This window comes from Peromyscus leucopus, chromosome 9, assembly GCF_004664715.2.
Source record: "Peromyscus leucopus breed LL Stock chromosome 9, UCI_PerLeu_2.1, whole genome shotgun sequence".
Taxonomy (NCBI): domain Eukaryota; kingdom Metazoa; phylum Chordata; class Mammalia; order Rodentia; family Cricetidae; genus Peromyscus; species Peromyscus leucopus.
The window spans coordinates 36406861-36427529 of NC_051070.1; the positions used below are offsets into that span (position 1 = coordinate 36406861).

At 39.9% G+C, this 20669-nt stretch overlaps 1 protein-coding gene across 3 annotated transcripts in view; it reads right to left on the reverse strand.

The window, feature by feature from the left end:
* The window catches only part of Tdrd3 (tudor domain containing 3), a 169076-nt gene that overhangs the window by 94214 nt on the left and 54193 nt on the right, over nt 1-20669 (reverse strand). For 2 of the 3 annotated variants that reach the window (XM_028879016.2, XM_028879011.2), the window contains exons 2-3: nt 3750-3834; nt 2007-2072 (exon numbers count right to left, since the gene is read on the reverse strand). In XM_028879016.2, coding sequence (XP_028734849.1) covers nt 2007-2072; nt 3750-3834 — 151 coding nt within the window. Of the gene's footprint in view, nt 1-2006; nt 2073-3749; nt 3836-20669 lie in introns of those variants that run through there. The other variant, XM_028879026.2, reaches the window with a different exon arrangement.

Genomic DNA, 20669 nt, shown 5'->3' on the forward strand with positions numbered 1-20669 from the left:
ACATGATAATTGGCAAAGCAAAGTAAAAGGCAGATTAATAATTAAAATAGCATACTTACTAATACTTCCCTATAGCATATTTACAGAATAAGATAAAGCTTATTTTAAACTAGAACTACAACATATGCAAATTAATGGTAGATGATTCTAGAGTCATGTCTTTATAACAATCAGGCATTATTAACAGGATGAAATGCTAGGCAGTAAATCTTTCTAATAAAAGCACAAATAAGGTGTAGTGAGCTGCATTAATCTTTAATTCATATCAAATATATATCCTTGAATATTTAGTCTAAATATAGCTGTATTCAAATATACTGTGTGGAGTTCTAGCTAATGGCCAACAAAATCAGTACAATCTGTATATCAGCTTTTAAAATTTCTTTTAAAATTGTTTTGAAAACATTTTCATTCCTGCTGTGAGAGGAATTATATCTGGTCAGCAGCAGCTACTAAAGGGGAAAATATAGTCAATGAGAAAGAACAGAAAAAAAAAAGATCTAGCAATTTCTATTTCATATGAAATGGGAGTCTTTTATCTATTTATTCTATGTATAAATTAGCATCACATTTAAACATGTTTTAAGAGATAATATGTGCCACAGAAGATTCCAGCTTACAAAGTTTAGTTAATTGTTATCAACTGCCTTCAAAGGAAACTTTTACAAAGTACTGCACACAGTTTTAGAAGCAAAACTGTGCTGAGAAGTGGCTGAGACAAAGAATGTCTCCATCTACTGGTGAGCTCAAGGCAGTGCGGGCATTTCTGCATCTTAAGGTCAGAGAGGATGGGAAAGCACTGGTACAGGAAGCTCATTTTATTTCTTTCTTCCTTTTTTTTTTTTTTTTTTGAGGGGGGAGGGTGTCGAGAAAGGCTTTCTCTGTGTAACCCTGGCTGTCCTGGATTTGCTCTGTAGACCAGGCTGGCCTCAAACTCAGAGATCAGCCTGCCTCTGCCTCCTGAGTGCTGGGATTAAAGGCATGCACCACCACCGCCCGGCTGGCTCTCTTTTTCTTAACAAAATGAGTATACAGATGTGCATGCACTCTTGTGTACTGTTCCCATCAGAGCTGGCCACAATTGTCACCCAATCTGCAGTTATAACGCGGGGGTTTTCTACGGATGTTCCTGGGACAGCAAGGCCAACATCCCCTTAAAAGGACCAGGCTCCATCTTTGTGCTATGGAGCTGGAAATTCATGCAGGGACAAGGACAGTTTGGGGACCAAGGCAAACCCAGCAGGAAACTATACCTAAGAACAACTACTTTTGTAACCAAAAGTGCAATGTAAACAAACTGGAGAGGATGCTGTAAAACAGACTAGAAAGCAGAAGTCAACACTTGACACAAACAATAAGACAATAAGCCGAAGTTCGAAGACAAATGGAAGAAGAGGGGTGGCAATGTCAACTCTATAAAGAACTATCCAGAGGAAAGTAGCCACATGCTCTCCACTCCCTCAGAAGGGGCAGAAAGAAGACATCATGGACTATAACACAGCTAAGAAACTAGACTAACAGTTCAAAACATTATCAATAGCAATTTTCAATTCTTTACTAAACTAGACATTTAAAATGTGCAGGAACTATCATCCATACCTGGTTATCTTATAAAAGGTATTCCCACATTTAAAAAATGAGACCTCTGAGTAAATCCATAATAATACTTCTATGTGAAACACACAAAAACAATAAACATGCATCTTTGCCAAACTGCTAATGACCTCATAACCTTATACTTTTATATTCATAAACATACTGAGTAAACTTAGTAACAGTTTATGAAGGAAACTACAACATAAACATAACAATGCAATGAGTGTTACATGCCAAATTAACACACCATATTTATAATTTGTGAATGAAGTTACTTTTAATAACAGTCTATATGTGAAACGGGACAGCATTATAGTTCTGTGACCTCCCAGCCTCTCTTCTAGTAACTTAGTGCACACTCCAACTTTTTATGGCAGTCAGCATCAATCATCCTTCTTCTTCTTCTTTACCTTTTCTACCCTTCCACCGTTGATGTCACTGGGAAGGAACTTCTTGCCAATTGTTCTCAAATCTGTCTAAAATAAATATTTTATTATTAAAATACAATTATAGAAAAAGTATCTCTAAATTCAGTCTTATGAACAACAATTAAGTAAACATCTTTAGTTATACAATGTCTGCCGACAGTCACTCATCTGGATATTGTGTAAAGCGTACCAGTGAAGCGGACAGTGAGGACAGAGGCATCCTGTGTCTTTTCTCTTAGTCACTCTTCTCTACTAAAGTCTCCAACAAATTACATCCATTATGATCTTACTGGAAATGAATGCCGTAATCCAAAATTCAAATGACAGCTTTAGACTACAATAAACACAGTGTGTGTGTGTGTGTGTGTGTGTGTGTGTGTGTACACAGATATGTTTTAACAACTAAATCCCTTATTATCTTAATCTCCAAAGACATGAAAACCAACTGCTCCACCAGCTCTGACACTCATAATAGAGCAAAGCACAGGAAAGAACAGGGACCGGTGTCACAGGGACGGCCCAGCGGCCGCCGCACCTCTGCAGTAACAACATTTTGCCGGCTTGCGTAAATCACAGAAGGAGAAAATGGTGAATTAACGGCTAACTGAAAATGCAGAAAAACGTGTAACTCAGCAAACCATCACACACAAAAACTAAAACAGAGACTGGTTACTAAGGTTGCAGGATCTCTGCTAAAGAAAAGACTACACAGTCCATATAGAAAGTAAGGCTTTAAGAACAGTATCCTCAGCCGGGTGGTGGTGGTGCACGCCTCTAATCCCAGCACTCGGGAGGCAGAGCCAGGCGGATCTCTGTGAGTTCGAGGCCAGCCTGGGCTACCGAGTGAGCTCCAGGAAAGGCGCAAAGCTACGCAGAGAAACCCTGTCTCGGAAAGAAAAAAAAAAAAACAGTATCCTCTTCAGGAGTAAAAACCTAAGATAATTTGGAAAGCCTTTCTATGGAGTACAGATCTCAAGAGAAACAATATACTGTGTTTTCAAACTTACTAAACACTAACAGTGCTCAATAAATTAACACTGCACTTAATATTTGCTGAATAATTCAAGTATTTGAACCTCAAACTACATGCAGGATTTTAATGCCATTCCTTAACATTCCTTACTTTATAGATGAAAAAGTAAAGTAAAGATGTTTTTGTCAACACAGAAATCAGAGCATAAAGGAAACATCTAAGGAGAACTAGAAGGTGGGGAGATGGCTCAGCGGTTATGAACACCACTTGTTCTTCCAAAAGACCTGGGTTTCATTCCCAGCTCCCATGTGGGAGCTTACAACTGTCTGAAGATCTGGCAACCTCATCTGACTCCCCAGAGCACCAGGCACAAACATGGTGTACACAGGCAGGGAGAACACTCATACACATGAGAGAAAAATAAATAAATCATGCTTTTTTTTCAGACAAATTAAATGGAAAACTGTTTTAAAGTATTGTCAGCTCTTACTATTACAAAGCTGATAAAAAATATGATGGATCCTACAATTAATAAACTTTTTCACTTCCCTTTGTATTCTATTCTGTGTGATGTTTACAACTATCTAATACTAGGTCATTAAATTCAACAAACATCTCTATAACTTGAAAAGGCAGAAAATTAAAGATTTCCTCTACATTATTTATCATAAATACAGTTTATGGTGTATTTTTCATTGGAATAGCTTTAAATTTTAAAAAGAGCCAAATAAAAGTTAATAAACTTCACCTACATTGAGAGCAATCAGGATGATGTCATTTATATTGACTTGGCCAGGAGAGCTTGTACAAGCTTCAATGCCTTCATCTGAAAGATACCTGTTGAAATAAAATAAACAGCTTAATAATAATAAACAAAATTTTACAATATGGACTTTTGTTTTCTACTAAATACTAGGAAAGACTAAACATTCCAGTCTGTATACTATTCTGATACTAGTTCAGAATATGTGTGTGTGTGTATGTCACACACACACACACACACACACACACACATATATACATATATATATGTATATATATATATATACACCCTTAATGAGATACTGTGTAAATAAAATTATCCATATGCTTTCTAAGAAAAGCTACTTATATATCAGCCTGTCTATGAACTACTCTTTGGAATAATATAATTTCTGATCTAATATCTGTCAATGTGGTAAGCTTTTAAAAGAGGGCGAACTACACTGTAAGGACTAAAATAACCACACTTTTAAACTGAGTTGAACAAACTAAGAACAAGAAAATCCCTCCTGGATACTTGTTTGCATTATCTTCTCACATCCCTTCCTAATATCATGTTTCCAAGAATTCTTCAGTAAGTGTTTCTTTATAGTGTAGCCTTTGCCTTTTATGTCTATTTTTTAAATCATTATCTTATTATCCTAATGTTCGTTTTCTCAGTCCAACCCAATCTTACATCTGGACAAAACAGTAATTAATTCAAGAGTGAAGGAACTGTTATATCCAAAGGGGGAAAAACTATTTCTACCCATTCAACAAACCCATATGCAATACAGGGCCTGTTTTTTGTTTTGTTTTGGTTTTTGTTTTGTTTTGTTTTGATAAATTCTATGACTCAAGTATAAACTAGCTTATAAAAACATCCATCAACATCTCAAATGTTTTTATGGTCAGCATCAATGTGTTTAACCAAGAGGCTACGGCCACCCTCCACCATCACTGCCCACCTGCTCCTAGCACTAAGAGAATTGGCCTGACAGCTAATCCAACAATTACCTTAAGCCCATTCTTGATGAGTCAGCAACTCTACCGTTAGCCTCCACTACTGCACTAATTTTAAGACATTTATCAGTGTAAATTTTTTACATGATTTGCACATTTATTTGAGGTGTGTGAACATGTACTACAGTGTAAATGTGGAAGTCAGAAGGCAGCTCTGCAGAGTTATTTCTCCCCTTCCCCTTGTACATAGGCTCCAAGGATCAAACTTAGGTTCCCAGCAGGTGCCTTCACCCACTGAGCCATCCTGCAGGCCCAAAATGTGAATCTTATCTGGACACAGAAAAGAAACAGTGAACAAGGCCGGCACAGTGACACATGCTTATACTCTCAACATTGGGAAGGCAGAGGCAGGAAGACCGTCACAAGTCTGAAGTCAGACTGGTCTACAGGTTACAGGTTAGCCAGAATTACAAAGCTAGACACTGTCTCACACACAGACACACACACACAGAGACAGACAGACACACAGACAGACACACACACACATGGGGGGGGAGAAGGAGCGACAAATAGGTGGACAGAGAGGGGAAGAGGTAGGAGGAAGTAGCAACTTCACAGCAGAGAATTAAAGAGATCTCCAAATGAATATAGCCAGTGAAAATAAATGTAGTTAGGACTATATAAGAGAGTAGATCAAAGATGATAAGTCTATGACAAAACCAAGTATATAAAAGGAAAGTAAGTGTGTGTGTGTGTGTGTGTGTGTGTGTGTAACTATTAGGTACCACTAACGCTTCCAACCATGGTAATCCTAAAGTAAAATGATTAATGAAAACAAGCACTTTAATGTGTGGCAGAGAGAAGCAGTTCTTCAGTATATAAGTCAGCAACGAAAATTAAATAGATAGGAGCAAGAGTGCATGAGGGACCATGTGTAAAGTAAACTCAGATATCTAAACATTACTTATAAGTCAAAACGGTTATGATAATTTCCTTTATTCTCTTATTTTTTCATCTGCTCATTAATATTAGGTGTACATGAAATTCTAATTAACCATCATCTAAATTTATTTCTACAAGTATTAATTAAGCCCTATGATATAGAAAGTATTATGTGAATCAGAAATTATTAGTAAAATGATGAAAACTTTACATTGTTCTTCAAGGAGTTGACTGTCATCCACACAGTTTAACATAACATACAGACAGGTATTTACAAGGCCAAAATAGCTACACATGAAACGTTATGGAAGGTTAAGGCAGTTTGGAGAAAGGAAACATATATGGAAAGGAAATATTAAAAGCCAAAATATGAAAGTGTGAAACTATCCTTGAGCATCCTGGCTAAAAAATAAGAACAGACATACAAGTCTAGTGTGAGCCTAATTTGAGGAAGGAAAAGTAACTCCAAGGGAAATGGATGCTATGTTCAATACTAATTGAGTGATTACAAACCACAACTCTCCAGCCTCTTGCACATGGGGACACAGTATGCAATGACTAACAGAATACGGACTTGTTTCCTAAAGAGTAACCCTTTAGACCTACAGGACAACAGCTTATCAAACAGACTGACATAATCTTTCAAAGTAACCAAAGTTCACACCATCAATTTTACATATGAAGAAAGAAGTCCCAGAGACATTAAACTTGCCGAAAATACAAGCTCAGATGATAGAAAACTGCAATCAAAAATGCCCCAATTCCCACCTCAATAGTCTTATCACTGTAGCAGATTCTAATTTATCAAGCAACTAATTATTTATAAGAATATGATCTATACAAGCCAACTGTGATGGCTATTCTTGGTTGTCAACTTGTCTATATCTGGAATTAACTAAAACCCAAAAATGGAGGGCTCAGCTGTTGAGGGACTTCACTTAATTTGAAGTAGGAAGATCCTCTTCTAATCCTGATCTTTGAGGTAGGAAGACACACCTTTAATCCAGATCATTGGAGATGGGAAAAGCCACCTCTAATCTGGAACACATCTTCCGCTGGAAGCCTGTATAAAGATATGGAAGGAGGAAGCTTTTGCTCTGCCTGCTTGCCCTTGCTCTTGCTAGCAAGTCCACACTTTCACTGGCATCAGAGCCTACTTCTGCAGGATTCCAGTGTATACTAAAGACCAGCTAAGACATCCAGCCTTGTAGACTGCAACTACTGGATTCTTGGACTTTCTATTCGTAGGCTGCCATTGTTGGATTAGCTGGACTGCAGCCTGTAAATCATTCTAATAAATTCCCTTTCTATATAGAGAGATTCACTCTATGAGTCTTGTCACTCCAAAGAACCCTAATACATCAATATTTGTGTAATTCAATTTCTTAATTAATTTGATACTTAACACAGATTCACACACACACAATCTCTCTCTCTCTCTCTCTCTCTCTCTCTCTCTCTCTCTCTCTCTCTCTCTCTCCTAACTCCTTCCAGCCCCCCCTCAAGAAAATTCAATCAGTAAGCTCCAAAGTGTACTAAACAACAAACAGTATAGTTTCAAAGTAAAAGATCAGGGAACAAATATAAACTGCTGATGAGAGGAAAGGCTATTAAAAACAATTTAAAATACCCATTCTTAGAAAAATGTAAAAAGAAAAAGATTGTAAGTTCCTTAGTTACAGTTCCCATTGCTGTGTCCAAACATCTTGACCAGAAGGAACTTGAGCATCCAGCTTTAGTAGGGATGCAGGCTACCATGGCAGGGAAGACATTAGAAGACAGCAGCATAAGGCAGATCGTCACACGTACCCACACTCAGGAAGCAGAGGTCAGGAAGTCAGGCCCATCCCAACTGACTCACTTCCTAGGATCCACCTCCCAGAGGTTTTACAGCCTCCCTAACAGCTCCACCAGCTAGGGATCAAGTGTCCAAACACAACAGGGCAAATTTCACACTCCAACACCATCACTAATGAAGGGAGACGGGCTGCCTTCACAGAGATGTGTCTGAGTCTCAATTTCCAAGCTTAGCAGGTCTCCCTGCTCACTTTCTAAAGCTTACCCCAGCTTTCCTAAAAAACTGTCGATCAACAGCATCCACTCACAGCTCTTTTTAGGAACCCTTCTATAAATACTTGACCATTTCACAAAAGGACTGACCTAACTTAATCACTGTGTGGCATTTATATATTACATTGAAAAGGTCACTATTAACAATGAACAAAGCAAGTGATAAAAGTAACAAGTCATAAAATCTACTGTAAGCTACATCACAGAACTCAGTAACCAGGAACAACAGTATCCACCAGGCCAGGCTGTCACCAGGAAAAGGAACTGAAAACTGGGCAGGTTCACTGGATAAGCTCCTGCACACCTGCCCAATGGGCCACCAGGGAGAGGAATTACAGTCAGTTCCTTGTGCCATCTTTGTTTCCAGACCCCAGAGAGCTGGTGCTATTAAAACAGCCAACAATGCACTCGCCTGTGCCTTCTCCATCAGAGATGTTGGAACAGTAAAATATTACAAAGCCCTCTCCGCTAAACTACAAAAAGACATCTGAATATATTTCATTGACAGGCAAATATTGAAGGGCTACATTTCTGCATAAAAACAGATTAATAACATTTCCTTGCTAGTTGTATCTTCAAATAGTGCCACTTTAAAACACAAGCTTAATAAGCTCACAAAATTTTCAAGAAGGTAATTTAAAAAAAAAGAAAGAAAGAAAAATCCTCCTTGGAATAGTCTTCCCCAGGGAAAAGCACACCAATTGTTGATCCAATAGCAAATAGTCAGTCATGAAAACACACATACAAGTAACATCATACAGACAAAGCTTGTACTTACGTATTTAGGAACATATATGCATATACATAAATGTATGTAATGACAATCAATGAAAATAGAGGCCTGGCCGGGCGTTGGTGGCACACGCCTTTAATCCCAGCACTGGGGAGGCAGAGCCAGGCGGATCTCTGTGAGTTCGAGGCCAGCCTGGGCTACCAAGTGAGCTCCAGGAAAGGCACAAAGCTACACAGAGAAACCCTGTCTCGAAAAACCAAAAAAAAAAAAAAAAAAAAAAAAAAAGAAAATAGAGGCCTTCAATTTGCAGGAGAGCAAGGAGGGGTATATGGGAGGGTTTAGAGCAGTGGTTCTCAACCTGTGGGTCATTCAACCCCCAAAGGGGTCACACAAAGGGGGCAACAAACATAATTTTATGGTTGGGGGTCACCACAATATGAGGAACGGTATTAAAGGATCGTAACACTGGGAAGGCTGAGAACCTGTGCTTTAGAGGAAAAAAAGAGAAGGGGAAATGATGTAATTATATTTCAATCTCAAAAAATAATAAAAATTGTTTTTTAAATGTTTCCCTTAGCAAAAAGGCTCATAAGAAAATGCACTTGCCACCAGGTCTGATGAATCCAGTTTGACCCCTGCAAGCCATGGTAAGAGAAAACCGACTCCCAGAAGTTGTACTCTGACCTCCATGCAGCACTCTGACCATGGTACATGAATGCCCACACAAACACACATGGATGGGTGGGTGGGTGGGTGGGTGGGTGGGTGGATGGATGGATGGATGGATGGATGGATGGATGGATGGATTAGACAGACAGGATATGTAGATGATACATACATACATAGTAGGTAGATAGATAGATAGAGAGAGAGAGAGAGAGAGAGAGAGAGAGAGAGAGAGAGAGATGATAGATAGATAGATAGACAGATATATATGGCAGGCAGATGACAGCCGATAAAATTTCCTTTTTCATATAAAAAAGGATAGAATTCTTAGCATTACTTAGCTGACAATCCTTCAAAAATAAGCACTTAAAATTAGATGGAAAGTTATACAGTCACAGAGCTTAAGGGCCATTGCCACAACAGCCTTCAGCTCATGTTCAGAAACAGACATGTGCAAATGAGTTCAAAACTTTCAAAACTCTGAATTGGCCAAGAACAGGGATAAAAGACAGGCTATCATTTTGATCTCATTTGTTAGATCCAGATAGTGGGTCTCCATTCAAATACCATACTTTCTCACCAGTATGGTCAAAACAGAGCCAGCTTGCCCTGATTTATTCTCTGATAGCCAGGAAAATCCACGTCTGCCGGCTGGCAGACACGTGCATGAAAGGCCAAGGCACACTGTGGAAGGCTGCCCTGCCACAAAAAGCAGCCATAACTCAGCTTCAGCTGCCTGTTTGCATGAGGACAGGCGAGGCAGCTGTTGTCAGATCTGATTTTTAACCTTCATGTTTTTGTAAAGCAATATACAAGCCAAAGAAAACAGACTTCAGCTGGCATGAGGAATATCCACTCTGGGCTTATTTAAATTAGCCACCTCTCTGCTCCTGTTCACCTTCAAGCTGTTTTGAGATGCAGTGTGACACTGTGGGGACTTCACAAACACTTAACAGTCACAGGCAGCCTTTTCAGGTAAAGGTAGACTAAGGTATCTTTATGCTGGTTTGTATAGTATGGGAGCACAAAAACACAATCAGACCTGCAACTAATGTTCTTACCAGAGTGGCTGTCAGGCTGAAGGTGTCATATCATTTATGCTCATGTTTGGTCAAAATAGTCCACAATTCAACAGATAGGCAAACACACAGACAGACAGATGGGGGGGGGAGACTTTAAACAGCCAGGTTACCTCTAATGGTCCAGAAACTGAACCTAAAAAGAAAAACTAGTTTTTCTTCCCCTCCAATCACCTCCAGTCATTGGGATAATGGATGTCTACTTAGGTAGAAACTGAAAGGTGAACTTCTAAAATAACAGGACAGAGTCTAGTATTACACACTGACAGCAAGTAGGCTATGGCATATGAAAACTCTTTTAAAATGTCAATGAGAAGAAAAGAATGAAACAATCCTCCAAGTAACAGGGGCTCCATCAAGCAAGACACCAGAGCTATATGCAAAAGGAGACAATAGCCTCGTCTCTGAATTAAATGCTTCATGTGGTTTTTGTTGTTCTGGGGTGTGTGTGTGTGTGTGTGTGTGTGTGTGTGTGTGTGTGTGTGTTGGGGGCGGTTTCTAATCTATATCCATTATTGCTGCCACAATGAGTTACTAGTTACTATATGATATGCAGATCAAATTGCAAATTTAATATGTAAATTCTGGCTGGAACACAAAGAAGTAACTAAATTCCAATTATCCAAAATACTGTGGGTGCAGTAGAGATACAAAAATGCAAAAGTCATTTATGCTCACACTGGAACCACATAAAACATTGAAGATGAAGAAAGCAGCTGTTATAGAATATTATTTTAAGATGTGTTACATTGTTTTGCAATGTGGATAGAATATTTGTTTAATGATGCAAAGATGTGTTGCATTCTTTTATGTTGTATTTGTTTAGCTCTGTGAAGCTGTGTTACTGTGCCTGCCTAAAACACCTGATCATCTAATAAAGAACTGAACAGTGTAGCTCGAGTTTTCTCCAGTCCTGTGTGGCCCACAGTCAGGACAAATCTCTAGCTACAACAGCCAATAGCAAAGCAAGAGAAAGGACAGGCAGGGCTGACAGGCAGAGAGAATAAATAGAAGGAGAAATCTGGGAAGAAAATATCAAGGAGCAAAAAAGGAGAAGAAGAGGAGGACATCAGGGTTCAGCCACCCAGAAACATGGCCAGACACAGAATAAGGAAAGGTAAGGTATACAGACATAGAGAAAGGTAAAAGCCCAGAGGCAAAAAGAAGATGGGATAAGTTAAGAAAAGCTGGCTAGAAATAAGCCAAGCTAAGGCTGGGCATCCATAAGTAAGAATAAGACTCTGTGTGTGATTTATTTGGAAACTGGGTGGTGGGCCCCCAAAGAGCAAAGAGTAAAAAGATTAAAAAAGAAAAACCAACCAACTACAAGCGGCGGGTCCCATTTGCCCTGACACAGTACCAAGAGAAGCCTGGGAAAGCCAGAGAGATCTAAGAACATGACCTTTCAACTCAGACAGAGCAGCTGTACCAGCAATCGACTCCATAAGCATTCCTTTTATTTCTAATTGATATTTGTAATGTAAGAAATAAAGCTTGCCTGAAGATCAGAGGACAGAGCCAGCCACAGAGTTAAACATAGGCAGTGGTGGCACATAGCTTTAATCCTAGCACTCGGGAGGCAGAGATCCATCTGGATCTCTGTGAGCTCAAGGCCATCCTAGATTACATGAGATTGATCCAGAGAGGAGAGAAACAGAGCCAGGCAGTGGTGGCACACATCTTTAACCCCAGTATTTGGGAAACACACACACCATTAATCCCAGCACTAGGAAAGTTGAGTCAGGAAGTAAAATGGCTGGGTGGAGAAAGGCATATAAGGCATGAGGAGCAGGAACTAGAGCCTTTCGGTGAGGACTCGGGAGGCATTCAGTCAGATGATTCATGGAGTTGGCAATGTGAGAAATGGCTGTGGCTTGTTCCTTTGTTTCTCTGATCTTTCAGCATTTACCCCATATCTGGCTCCAGGTTTTTACTATAAGACCATTTAGATCCGTGCAACATCTAATTTTCTATTATTAATTTCCATTCATGCATATATGTCCTGTGATGGTCTGCTTTTGTCTGAATATTGCTGTTAGGTTTTAGGATTGCTGTGTATGTTTCTTCACCCAGTGTTAATATTCTGACCCGCCCCTTGGGGCTGCCCTGCGTCTTAAGAAAAAACTCTGCCCTTTCCTGTCTCTCTCCTTACGCTTTTCCTCCCACCACCCCTCCTCTCTCTCTCCCTCTTTCTGTCTCTCTGCCTCTTTATCTCTATATTATAATAAACTCACCATGTGAATACAGTGTCTGGGTTGTATATTACTGGCCACCGCTGCCACGGCCATGCCCGCATGGAGTGGATTGCAAGCCAGCCAGTCTGCTACTGCATCTGCCCAGCATGCCAGCATGTTTTGCTACACATGCGAGATACCCCTAGGGCCCCCTCCCCTGTGTAAAAATCATAACACCCAGTCGACGGCAAGGCATTTATTCTATCTTTCACCCACATCTCTCATATTTCCCCTCTTCTTCCTAAATCTCTTTCTTGCCTCCTACTTTTTTTTACTTCTTAGCTATAACCTTCACAGCTTTAACAATCTCTAACAGTGGTGGGCCTAACAGTATCTCAACTAATCTAATACTTATCCCTAACCTCACCTTCCCCACAATCCTAATCTAACTAAAACCCCAGTATACTCCATACCATCCTTGGTTGTTAAAGTTATATATCCAACAGTCATTAAATCAAGGGGCCACTGTTGTTAATTGGCTAGTGTAACATTTGCACAGTAGTAATCTCCTGGATTAATACAGAGTTCATATCAGATTGCCTGAGTTCCTAGATTGAAGAACTATTTTCTGAACTATACACCTCAAGCTCAACTGAGTCCCACATGAACATTGCAAATACTTAAACTGAAGGAAGAGAGATGATTTTTTAAAAATCATCCCAATCAATCAGACACATAAGTCTCAACACAAGACATAAGAAACCCAAGGCAACATAGCTCCTCCAAAATTTATCAATCCTATAAATCAATAATGGCATCTAATTAGAGAATCCCAGACAGAGAATTCAAAAGAGTGATTATAAGTATGTTCAAAGACATCAAAGAAGAAAATAAGCTCCTGATTGAGAACAAAACAAATAGTGGGAAGAACTGAGGAAAATGTTATGAAAGAATCCAAGAAAGAGAAATACTGAAGGAAGCCCAGTAAGAAATGCTGGGAACGAAAGCACAGTAAGTCAAATGAACAGCTCTGTGGAAAACCTCCCAACAGAATGGAGCAACGAGAGAAGAGAACTTCTGAGCCTGAAGACAACGGGAATTGGAGCGATGAAGAACCAGGGTAAATCAGTGAGAAGACACAGTGGGACTCCAGGACATCCAGGGCACTCTGAAAAAAGACAAATCTATGGCTATGTCAGCAACGAAGGAGAAAAATCTCATCCTAATGGCATAGAAAACATTGTCACAAGAATCTTAACAGAAAACTTCCTAGTGTTAGGAAAAGAAATGCCAATGTGGTTACAGAGACATTTAGGACACCAAACAGAAAGGAATCAGAAAAGAACCTCCTGCTATCTTTGTGGGGTCCAAAGCAGTGGCCCTCCCCCAAGAATGGCAGTGATGGAGACAGTGTCCTAAGCAGAAGGTCTTTGGCTTGGTGAACATAGGCCTAAAGGCAGGTCTCTGTTTACCTGAGAAGCAGTCTCCTCAGATGGTTTCTGTTCACAGCAAGTCCTCTTACCTCCCCTCAAAGGTTAACTATGTCAAGGGCACTTAGATCCTGGTCCATCTGGACAGTCTGTATTTGCTCATGGACCCCAGTCTGCTGTCATATAAAATCTGTTCGCTTTTCCATCATTTTGTTGTTCTCCCTGTCACCCCTCCACTCCAAAGATAGCCTTGGCAGTGTGACCGCCAATAAACCTTTCTTCTTATCCATGGAGCAGTCTAGGTTGGAGGTTTCACTGTGCCCTTGCTTAAAAACATATTAAAAATTAAAATAATACACAGAACAAAAACAAAACAAAATAAAGAAAACAGCCAGAAAAACACTAAGTCACATATAAAGGCGGCCAATAAGAATAGCGGATTATTCAACTGGAACTTTCAAAGTCAGAGGGCTTGGAAGAATGTATACTGCCCAACCATACTACTGTGCCCAGCAAAATTATCTTCGTCATCATAAATAATACTTTCCATGATAAAAAATAGACTAAAGGAATTTATGACCACTTAGAGAGCTCTACAGAACAGTCTGTGGTAATTTGAATAAGAATGGCCCCATAGGCATATTGAATGCTTAGTCATCAGGGAGTGGCACTACATGAGAAGGATTAGGAGGGGTGGCCTTGTTGGAGCGGGTGTGGCCTTAGTGGAGGAAGTGTGTCACTGGGGTAGCCTTTGAAGTTTCAAAAGCCCAAGGCTGGCCCACACCACCCAGATGTCACTGTTTCTTCCTACTGAATGCCGATCCAGATGTAGAACTCTCAGCTACTTCTCCAGCACCACGTCTACATACACACCGCCATGCTCCCTGCCATACTGCTAACAGACTAAACCTCAGACTAAACTGTAAGCGAGCCCCAATTAAACGCTTTCTTTCTCTTTTTTTTTTTTTTTTTTTTTAAATCTTTAATCATAACTTTAATCTAAAATAAAAACGGGAGGGCACCTTGATGTCGGGTCTCAGATTCAAGTGTAGCAGTTGACGCTGTGTACGTAGTAAGGCTTGTTTGTCCTGGACCACTGAGTATGCAGCTGACAAGCATCAGTGCGGACGCCGCAGCCCAGCTGCCGAGGATGGCTCAGCGGTGGGAGTGCTCCCTCCCACCCAGGGAGGCCTATACATGTCAGAGCATAACGAGCTGGGTCCTTGGGGCAAGTGCCATGCTTGCCTTCCCGTTATAGGCAGGGCTGGCTGCCCCATGCCACCCCTGGATCTGACCAAGCGCTATTTGCCTTCTGTGACCCTTCTCCAACACCGCCTTCTCTTCCTCTTCCCCTTTGACTTCAGTGATTCTGGAAAGGGTTTCTCAGTCTTGGTACTTCTCGCCGATTCTGCCCTCAAGTCATGCTCACAGCAGTAGGATTGCCCATCCTGGGTGGAGCGGAAGGCAGTCCCATCTTGGTGTTCTTTACAGAATGAGTTGGGGCACAGGTGGCAAAATGAGGTAGAAGGTTTGCCACATACATCACAGTGATGCCAAGGACATTCCCACTTCCCAAAGGGCCGCTTGCCCAAGCCCAGGCAGGACAGGTGGTAGGCCTTGGTGCAGAACTTCCGGTCACACAGCACCAGCTGCCCCACACCCACCTCAATGTGAGTTGGTGCTTCGTGTGCTCCAAAGGGGGAAGTCTCCTATGCTGTGAGGCCTGCCCAGCAGCCTTTCACTCTGATTGCCTGAATATTGATATGCCCGATGGCAGCTGGTTCTGCAATGACTGCCGGGCTGGGAAGAAGCTACACTTTCAAGACATCATTTGGGTCAAACTTGGAAACTACAGATGGTGGCCGGCAGAAGTTTGCCATCCCAAAAATGTTCCCCCAAATATTCAGAAAATGAAGCACGAGATTGGAGAATTCCCTGTGTTTTTCTTTGGGTCTAAAGATTATTACTGGACGCATCAGGCACGAGTATTCCCATACATGGAGGGGGACCGGGGCAGCCGCTACCAGGGGGTCAGAGCGATCGGAAGAGTCTTCAAGAACGCATTGCAAGAAGCTGAAGCTTTCTTTCTCTTTTAAGAGTTGCCGTGGTGATGATATCTACTTACAGCAATAGAACAGTGACCAAGACAAGGCACAGAGGAAGGAATCTATGGCACATCTACCCATAAGGCCACAGGAAAGAACAAACCACACTACAATAATTATGCAGTGTAGATGTCCACCAATTGAAATTGTTGTACCTTATACACATGGAATTTCATTTGCCTGTGAAGAAAAATGAAATTATAGGAAAATGGATGGAACTGGAAATTATTATACTAAATGGGTAATCCAGGCCCAGAAAACAACGACTTCAGGTGGCTGGGAAAAGTAGAATACATGGTATGAAAGCGGAGGGGAAGGAATTCCGTGGGTTAAAGGTTTAAGTGCAGGCGGGAGAGGAGGGAAAGGCAGGATGGTAGATAGGACGGACCAAAACAAAGTGTATATAAAAAAGCTTTAAGGGAACTGTTGGTGAGCTCATAAAATTGTGTGTAATTTAAAAAGGGGAGGAGCTATTGGTAGTCAGATAGCTCAGTAGGAGCATGAATTTGCCACCAAGCCTGATGACCTGAGTTCAGCCCTCAGAACTAAAGGCAGGAAAGAATCAATTCCAAAGTTGCCCTCTGACCCTCACATGCACACGCATGAGAGAGCATGTGGGCGTGCATGAGCATACACACATACATACATACACACACACACACACACACACACACACACACACACACACACACACAAGTAAATGGGAAAAAAGTTTAACAACGAAAAAAGGAGTTTGAACAGAGGTACCCTGCATGGATGGACAATACTTCGCACAGAAGACACTGGTTACAAAATGAAAATCTCAGGCGAAGGGGTCCCAGAGACCTCCAAAACAACACAGTTGCTGCTTTGAGTTGCCATCACAGCTAGATAAGATCCATTGCTGAAGACAGGATACACCTTGGTTGCAGGACAGAGAAATCAAGTTGGAAATTTAACTTTCTCTAAGGTTTATCTGTAAATGTATCAAAGTTATATGTTTTTATAGTCCCTCTGAGTGTAAGCCCTTGGTGTTGACTTTAATCTAGTAAAATTCAATATAAAATTTATTTCATTCACTAATAAACATTATTTAGAATTATTTTCTCAGTGTTCATTTTTATGATTTATGTACAAATGGAATCTTTTATTAATTGGTGACACTTTTCTCTGCATATACGTACATACACAATACATTAAACATTGATTTCTTTTATACCAACTTTTCAGTTTGTTAAAAAAATTAGACACTATAAACCAAAGGAATGTCAAAGAAATAATTATGAAAGCCACAACACACCAAAAGCAAATGTTTCACAAAGTTAACCTGTACAGAAATAAAAGGATAAAATGTGCAAAAACTTACTTAGAATAACTTAATACTACAGAGTAACTATTATCCTAAAACACAATTTCAGGAAATGGAAAACAACATGAATTGCATTGTTACACATAATAATTAACACCCTGCTGGTCAACTTTAAGTATTTCCATGGCCAGAGTAAAAGGCAATCTAAAAGTTCTTGGGGAAATCTTTTATAAAGCTGTACCTAATTTAGCATTTAAAAGTTGGAACTAGAAATCAGAAGTTGGTTTTGTTAAGGACTTTCTTTGAAAAGCTGACATTAAGGCCTAATTCTGAAGGCCATACTACCTGAAAACACCACTAGATGGCAACCTTGTTTCACAAGTGAAACAGTGCATTGCTGTTGGAAACCAAGGCTTCAAATTTCCTAGAGCAGGCCATGACATCCCATTGTTGATGTCACTGTTGTTGCTGATAGGAAAGTAGGGAAAATAAAACAGACTACTAGAACTGGGGCTTTCTGTTGCAAAAGTCATTCAAGTTTAGAAGAAATTCATTTAGTAGACATTCAAAGATACATCTGCTAACAAAAACTAGTATATCAAAAGATATGTTTGTTTACTTTGTTTCTACATTTATTCTTTGGAAATACAGAAATTTATAAAAAAAAAATGTGTGTGTGTGTGTGTGTGTGTGTGTGTGTGTGTACTGCATGTGTGCAAATGTATGTGGAGGTCCAAGGTTGACAAGGGTGGATCACCCCGCTCTCTGTGGGGTGTTTCACTGAACCCAGAGCTCACCTTCTCAGCTGGCCTGCCTAGTCCGTCCTATGGGAACTAGCATGTCTCTGCCTACTGAATGCTGCAGGCACTAAAATGACAGGCACAGGCACACACACACCTGCACTACTTTCTCTGTGCTTAGGGACCCCAACTCTGGTCCTCACACTTGTAGAGTGAGTGTTTTACTAGTGGAGACATCCCCTAAGTCTAATTGTTTTTTGATTAGTAATAGCTACAAAGAATACTTTCAATATTGTTTCAATAACTGTTCCTCTCTGATACCAAACCAAAAATGAAAATTTGAAGACAGTAACTATAAAAAGGTGTAACAATACACCATAAAATTATTTTCTTATTCAAAATATGAAAGTACTTTCCATACCCAAACAAACCCATGAAAAGACTAACCCTGGAATGTTTATTTGATATGATTATAACAGCTGAGCAAATAATAATTTGAAAATAATTCCTTTAAAATTTCATAGTTGATTACAAAAAGTACAGTTGCCGAAGCAACCTAACAACGTTCTTCACTTAGTAAACTTCCATAAAATTCAAGGTGTAAAAATGAAGGCCTGGGTATTTTTCTTTCATCAGGGTTATAATTTATGATCTAATTCAATATTTTCATACTTTTAGAATTTTTAATTTTTTTTATTTTTAATAAGCCATGTTTTAATATATGAAATGATTGGGCATTTCTGTCCTCCTTTCTTGACACAAGTGTGAGGTAGCTATAAAACGCACATCAAGTCAAAGGCTCAGCTGGAGTTACTCTGTACAGCAAAGTAACTTCCGCTTACAGCATCCTGACTGCAGAGTCACTGCCACAGACTTAAGGAAAGACAGACCTCCCAGGATTAAGCACAGGAAGATCACACACTCAGTTCAGTTTACAAAGAATGCAAGCTACAGTGTAACACAATGTGGAGGGCGTTTTATAAGTAGCTGAGGATTCAACTCCCTGTACTGTTAGTAAAGCAGAGGCACCCCACCCTTTAACATAGGCAGAATCTCAGTCACTCCGTCTTTTTGTGGCTTGATTTCTCTCCTACAGAAAGCAGAAATACAAGAAATACTGATCCATAGGCTGTTCTAGTATAAACAAAACACAAATGCTCTGCACAGAACTGGGAGAGAGCAAAAGCTAAGCAAACACGAGGTCCCTTCCAAGCCTAACATCATCGCTTATTTTGGAAAATATCTTCAAAATTTGACACCTAAGGATTACTAATTTCTAATGCAAAAAGAATTTGCCAAACAGTGCAGGGAATGTCTTCAAAGGATACTACTAAAAAATAAAGTGTACGTGCCTCCTTGTTAAGTCGGAGCTACATATTGCTTGATGCTACTCACATGCAGTCCACTGAGAACTGAAGAAATGTCAGCTAGACAGAAATTATTACATCACACATTTGTGTAACTTTTTCAACACTTTTATTATTATGTTGTATTATGTGCACGGCTGTTTCGCCTCCACACGTCTGTGCATCACATGTGTACCGTGTCTGCAATGCCAGAAGAAGGTGTCAGGTCCCCAGAACTGGGTACCCACTGAGCTGCCACGGGGGTGCTGGAAACCCAATCCCTGTTTTCTGGAAGAGCAGCCAATGCTCTTAACCCAGGCACTCTGCATGCTGTCTTTCAATGTTCATATATGGAGGGGGGGGGCGGGGGCCTTTTCCTTTGGCTGAGTTTTCCTTTGCTTAGACAGGGCGTTACTCTCGTCATCTGACCTCCAGCTCACTATATCCTCCAGGTTATTCCATTAAAAACAACTGTTTCTGCCCTAATTTCCTATATAAAACACATGATAATTCTGTCAGTCTGCCATTAATGGCAACAATTATGACAAGATATAGGTAGTAAGCAATGTTTAAAATTCTATAACAAGGAAAATATTAGACATCATTTTACATTTATAATTTACTTAGATTCATAGTATTCACTGAACATTTTAGAACTGAAAATCTACTACTTCAATTATTATAGGCAATTATAAATGCCTACATAAGTTTATCAAAGGCACTACCTAATAACATAGCAATTCTCTGTATAATAAACTCAAGTAAAAAAACACAATATTAAATTCCAAAAGGGAAGTCACTTACATATGCTACTAAGTTAAAAAAAAATAATCTGTGTCAAGAGTGAAACACTCTCCCCACATGTATAAATATTTTTAAATTTAATTTCTTTAAAATGTACCTTTAAATACAAAATGCTCAGTGTTGACTAAATTTCTAAAGTCTAAAGCTGCAAATAAATCAATGTTCCATTTAGAAAAATTTGACAATCTCTCTGTATCTTTTTGTAGAAGCCTGACAAGTGGCCCACAAAAATATGTGTCCATGTTCTAGTCTCTGGAACACAAGAATATTAATTAGTTGAAAGGAAAACAAGCTTCACTGACGGTCGTAAGAACGATGAAATAGTAGGGCATGATGGCACACACCTTTAATTTCACCAGCAGAGAAGCAGGTGGATCTGTGCACTGGAGGCCAGCCTGGCTCACGTAATGAAACCCTATCTCAGAAAGAAAGGAGGAGGAGAGAGAAAATCTTAAACTGAGGAAGGAAATCATCCAATCGGCCTGGACTGTCCAGGTGTTCCCTAAATCTAACTAAGAGAGAGGCAGAGGTGCAGAGGGTTGTAAGGCAGAGGAAAGAGACACAAAGAACAGCAAAAAAGACAAATACACA